Source organism: Hyperolius riggenbachi, chromosome 12, assembly GCF_040937935.1.
Source record: "Hyperolius riggenbachi isolate aHypRig1 chromosome 12, aHypRig1.pri, whole genome shotgun sequence".
Lineage (NCBI taxonomy): Eukaryota > Metazoa > Chordata > Amphibia > Anura > Hyperoliidae > Hyperolius > Hyperolius riggenbachi.
This window is the reverse complement of record NC_090657.1, coordinates 205,964,725-205,970,635: the sequence shown is the minus strand read 5'-3', so window position 1 is coordinate 205,970,635 and position 5,911 is coordinate 205,964,725. Positions and strand designations below refer to the sequence as shown.

Here is a 5,911-nt window from a genome sequence, read left to right as displayed (position 1 = left end):
AAAAGATATATATTTTTTGAAAACAATACATAAGCATTATACTTAAAGAGGATCTGTAACATCAAAAGATCCCCTGGGGGGTACTCACCTCGGGTGGGGGAAGTCTCCGGATCCCAATGAGGCTTCCCACGCCGTCCTCCGTCCCTCAGGGGTCTCGCTGCAGCCCTCCGAGAATAAAGACGTCAATATTTACCTTCCTGGCTCCTGCGCAGGCGCTCTGACGGCTGTCGGCTCCGAACTACACGGAAATACCCGATCGCCGTCGGGTCTGCTCTACTGCGCAGGCGCAAATTTCCGGCGCCTGCGCAGTAGAGCGGACCCGACTGAGATTGGATATTTCCGTGTAGTTCGGAGCCGAGAGCAGCCACAGCGCCCCCGCTGGAGCCAGCAAAGGTAAATATTGAACTGACAGTCGGCTCTGTCACCGGCTGTTCGGAGGGCTGCAGCGAGACCCCCGTGGGACAGAGGACGGCGTGGGAAGCCTCATTAGGATCTGGAGGCTTCCCCCACCTGAGGTGAGTACCCCCCAGGGGATCTTTTTAACGTTACAGAGTCTCTTTAAACAATACTTAAGCATTATACTTATGAAAACGAATTTTAAAACGATAAAATACGTGAATACAAAAATTTACTTATTACACTCGATAAATAAAAACAGCCTTTTCAAATCAACATTTAGGGCTTGTTCACACTATAAGCGTTTGCATATTTTTTAAAGTTCAGCGATTTTAGAAATCGCCCTGAAAGCGCTTGATTCCCTTTGAGAGTGTTCACATGTGCGCGTTTTGATTTTTGATGAATCGCATATGCACTACATGTACCATTTTCTGAGCGTTTTTGCTCAGTGCAATATATATTGAAATCGCAAAGCGCTTGAAGAAGCGCTTTATATTGAGATTTCTCCAGCGCTTTTAAGAATAAATACAGTGTATTTATTCTTTCTCGGGTCAAAGAGCTCACTTCCTGACTCAATCACTGAGCAAAAACGCTTACAAAAGCCACTTGACGAATCCCACTTGAAACATTCCCTTTATAATGATAACAGGCCTCGGTCCCCATAGCAGTTCCAGACAGTGTAAAAGTTAGCTCATTCCCATTCAGCAGTCCTCAGTCCCCTCTGGCAGTCCCAATGTGTTAGTAGTCCTCAGTCCACTCTGGCAGTCCCAATGTGTTGGTAGACCTCAGACCCCTCTGGCAGTCCCAATATGTTGGTAGTCCTCAGTCCCCTCTAGCAGCCCCAATGTGTTAGTAGTCCTCAGTCCCCTCTGGCAGCTTCAATGTGTTAGTAGTCCTCAGTCCCCTCTGGCAGTCCCAATATGTTAATAGTCCTCAGTCACCTCTGGAAGTCCCAATATGTTGAAGTCCTCAGTCCTCTCTGGCAGTCCCAATGTGTTTGTAGACCTCAGTCCCCTCTGGCAGTCCCAATGTGTTGGTAGATCTCAGTCCCCTCTGGCAGTCCCAATGTGTTGGTAGTCCTCAGTCCCCTCTGGCAGTCCCAATGTGTTGGTAGTCCTCAGTCCCCTCTGGCAGTCCCAATATGTTGGTAGACCTCAGTCACCTCTGGAAGTCCCAATACGTTCGTAGACCTCAGTCCCCTCTGGAAGTCTCAATATGTTGGAAGTCCTCAGTCCCCTCTGGCAGTCCCAATGTGTTGGAAGTCCTCAGTCCCCTCTGGCAGACCTCTGGCCAGAGGCTTCCTTAGAGTACGCGGGGCCTGTGGTGAGTGTCATATGCGGGGCCATAAGTGTAGGCCATATACTGAAACACCATGCTCATGGGTATATAGTCAGGGGGGGGGGGGGCTCCCATATAGGTAGCCAGGGTGCCCTCTCTCCTCCGCTCCCATATAGGTAGCCAGGGTGCCCTCTCTCTTACCATATAGGTAGCCATAGTGCCCCCCAAATAGGTAAGCAAGTTGCCCCCTCTCCTCCTCCCATATAGGTAGCCAGAGTGCCCCCTCCCCTCCTATATAGGTAGCTAGGTGCTGCCCCCTCTATTACCATATAGTTAGTCAGGGAGTGCCCACTCTCTATTAATTATCTGTACTACACATACAATTCATTATATCATATGTTTTTTTGTTTTGTTTTTTTTGCTTCGGTGTGACTTTAACCACTTTACCCCCAGCCGTACGGATTTCTCCGTCCCTTTTTCCATCCTTTTACCACCAGGGACGGAGAAATCCGTACTTCCTGCGCTCCCACCGCTGCCCGCGCTCCCGTTCGCTCATGCGTGCACGCCGCTGCCCGTTAGGAGATCAATGAACGGGAAAATCCATTCCCGTTCGTTGATCTAAGCCCCGCAATGATCCGCTGCTTCTATGAGAAGCAGCGCGATCATTGTGAAAAACAAAAAAAGTTCCCAGCCTCATAGCACTTCCTGCAAGCGTCCTTCTGGACGCTTGCAGGTCACATAAACAAAATGTTACTGTGGCCATCTTGTGGCCAAATAGTAAAACTACACCCTAAAACATTTCTCACATAAAAATACATTACATTTACACAAAAAATTAGCTCATTACCTCCCACACTCCCCAATTTTTTTTTTTTGTAATTAAAAAAAAAATAAAAGAAATTACAATTAAAAAACAACAACACATAAATAGTTACCATAGGGACTGAACTTTTTAAATATTTATGTCAGGAGGGTACAACACTGTTACTTTATAAACTATGGGCTTGTAATTAGGGATGGACGCAAAACTAAAAAACCGGGACAAATGGGCAAATAAATTTCATGGGTTTTAATTACAGTAGCATGCATTATTTAAAAACTATAATGGCCGAAAACTGAAAAATAATGAATTTTTTCCCACAGTTTTCCTATTTTCCCATTAAAACATATTTAGAATAAAATAATTCTTGGCATAATGTCCCACCTAAAGAAAGCCTAATTGGTGGCGGAAAAAACAAGATATAGTTCATTTCATTGTGATAAGTAATGATAAAGTTATAGATGAATGAATGGAAGGAGCGCTGAAAGGTGAAAATTGCTCCGGTGATCAAGGGGTAAAACCCCTCAGTGGTGAAGTGGTTAAAGATAGCAAGGGTGCACACATGGAAGTACATAATGCAATACCCAACTATCCAAAAACAAATACCAGCTATGCAGTCCAGAGACATAAGCCAGATGCATAAAGACCAAGAGTTCAATTATATGTGCAAGATATATAATGTCAAGCAATATGTTATGATATATAATACACAGAGATATCTGCCATGAAGATTATGCCCAGAGACATGTGCTAGATAAACAATACTAAGAGATGTGCTAAACATAGAATACTCAGACATGTGTAACAGATATATAATGCCCAGAGACATACACCAAATATATAATGCCCAGAGACATGCGCCACATATATAATACCCAGAAACGTGATTGATATGTAATAATCAGAGGTGGGCAGTACAAGATAAATAATGCCCAGCTATACCAAGAAGACACTGAGGGTTTACACTGTGTCCAGACAATCCACAGTTTCCAATGGAAGAGGGGCGACTCCCGGTTCACCAATCCCTCCTTTTCATTTTCTTACTGACAGCAGGCAACACTGCTACTTCCACGTGCATTAACTACCTGTTGAATACTGCACCTCACATGATCTCAAGAATTGACTATTGGCTGCTGCCCCCCTCCCCCCCAACCTCCATCCTGGAACTAGTGAAGCTTGGTCCTGTACTTATCTAATGCAGAGAAAACAGGCACACCTGCCTCTCTGCATTACATAGTTACAGGACCATACTCCCCTAGCTCCAGGCCCCTCCCCCCGACCATATAATTCCCGGGCCCCAGGGAACACGGGGCCACAGTTAAGTTGGTGTTGAAGGCTGATATCACTTTGCAGTTTTATTGACCAGTGAAATGACAATGGAACTACAATCACACTGACTACATTCTAACATCATCAACCCAAAACAGGAAGTGCAGCCACGTAATTGTTTTTCAGCAACTTCAGCAGGAAATAGATGAACAATTCTACAACCATATCTTTGTTCCACTTCACGAATATATGGTTTACATGAAGTGATTTCAAACCATGTAAAATAATACAAGTAGATTATGTACCTAAATCAGTACAAATAATCATCATCATCAGACCAATCACAATAATCGTAATATACAGTGCTACTCTGTTGGGGAACTGCAAGGAATCTATCAATCTGTTCGTGCAATCTGTCAATCTGGTCATTAGACGGTGTGTTAGTCCCCTCGCTCTCCTCTGGGACAATCTGTTCATTAGACGGTGTGCTTGTCACCTCGCTCTCCTCTGAGACAATCTTTATATCAGATGGTGTGTTAACCCCCTCGCTCTCCTCCTGTACAGTTGACATATCAGGGCTGTTTAAAGCAACAATATTATAATGATCGATGGTGGCTGTGTTACTGGGAAGAATGTCAGAACTCTGTGGCACATCACATCTTTTCTCGGCAATACTCAGAGCCTCAGCAAATCCTTTGTGTAACATCTGAGAGATGAGCTCCTCATCCACATTGCCTGTGACAAGAAGTTCCTCATCACGACTTTCTCGTTCCTCACCGTGATCATCACCTTTAGGGTCATAGAAGTCACTGGTGTTCATCGGGTGCTGTAAAATAGCGACTGGATTGGTTGTGTTGCACAACTCCTCGATGTCATGGATCTTCCTGGACAGCTCATCCTTCTTTGTTTCCAGCTGCTGGATCATACCTGAGACTGAATTTGCAATTTGCTCTTCTTGCTGGGAGAGGTCACTCAGGACTCTCTTCTCCAGATCTTCCAGCTGTTTCCGGATATCCATAAACAGAGCCGTGACTCTCTCCATTAAACTGCCTGACTTTTCACGCATTGTTCTCACGTGATGTTGCAGTCTGTTGACCTTTTTATCTACGTTGGTGTTCATTGGGATCAGTTTCTCTAGGATGCTTCTCAGTTTATCAATCTTCTTCTTGGAGGCTTCCTCCAGTGACTGAGTCTTGTGTTTAATGTGCTTTTCACCCAGATGGCAGTAGACACATATGCAGGTGTTGTCTTCAGTGCAATAAAACTCCAGGATCTTATTGTGTTCGGGGCATTTTCTGCCCTCAAAGTCCATGGTGGGTTCGAGGAAGATATGTTCTGTCGACCTGCTGTGAACTTGCAAATGTTTATCACAAAGAGAAACTTCACAGGTCAGACAGCTTTTAACAGCTGGCCGGGGGAAGTCTATACACTGAGAACAGGTCATTCCAATTTCTCCTTTAGTCAGTTGACATGACCAGTTAAAAAGATCACATAGGTTAGCAAGCCTTACGTTTTTCATAAGCTCGGGTTTCCTCTTGTATCTCCTAATACATTCAGGGCACTGAGACTCTCCTTCATCCTGGTTGTCCCACGTTCGTAAGATACACACCCTGCAGAAGTTGTGTCCACAGGGTAGAGTGACTGGGTCTTTATATATTTCCATGCAGACAGAGCAGGTCAGGTCTTCCTTTGGGTCAGCAGATGCCATTGTTGACAGTCCAGATGAGGAGCCACGTAAAATGAAAGCGATAGATTTGACTCATGAACCGGTTTATCTTGTTCTTACAACAGTAAACACAGTTCAGCAAGTAAGAATTTCATTTCTGCTTTCTGTTAGCCCGCCTCTACTTGTTCATATCCTGTTCAGAAAACAGTTCCGCATTTTGGTGACGAAGAGTGTGGAGATGTGGAATGCTTAAAGTAATAACATGATTGTATGTAGGTCACTACCCTACTACCTTCTGTCTGCCACAGAAGAATACTTTAAGAGGAACATTACTGAAAGATAGTTGTAGAGGGGAAGAAAATCAAGAAATGATTAATACTCATCAGGTAATTAGTTTATGTTGTTTGATCCATTTTGAGCCTGCAGGTCATCATCTTTACTGCTGGCAGACATTACAAATAACCATACAGTACAAGCTGCCC

The 5,911-nt window shown here is 44.4% G+C and overlaps 1 protein-coding gene across 1 annotated transcript; it reads right to left on the bottom strand.

Moving 5' to 3' along the window:
• Nucleotides 1–3,619: 3,619 nt before the first annotated feature.
• On the bottom strand, nucleotides 3,620–5,575 carry LOC137540888 (E3 ubiquitin/ISG15 ligase TRIM25-like). Its single transcript, XM_068262074.1, has one exon. It carries the CDS (start codon nucleotides 5,469–5,471, stop codon nucleotides 4,074–4,076), a length of 1,398 nt encoding a protein of 465 aa, XP_068118175.1. The 5' UTR covers nucleotides 5,472–5,575; the 3' UTR covers nucleotides 3,620–4,073.
• Nucleotides 5,576–5,911: the final 336 nt, after the last annotated feature.

Coding starts and splice junctions, on each gene's coding strand:
- LOC137540888 (XM_068262074.1), bottom strand. CDS start 5,471: ATGGCATCTGCTGACCCAAAGGAAGACCTGACCTGCTCTGTCTGCATG.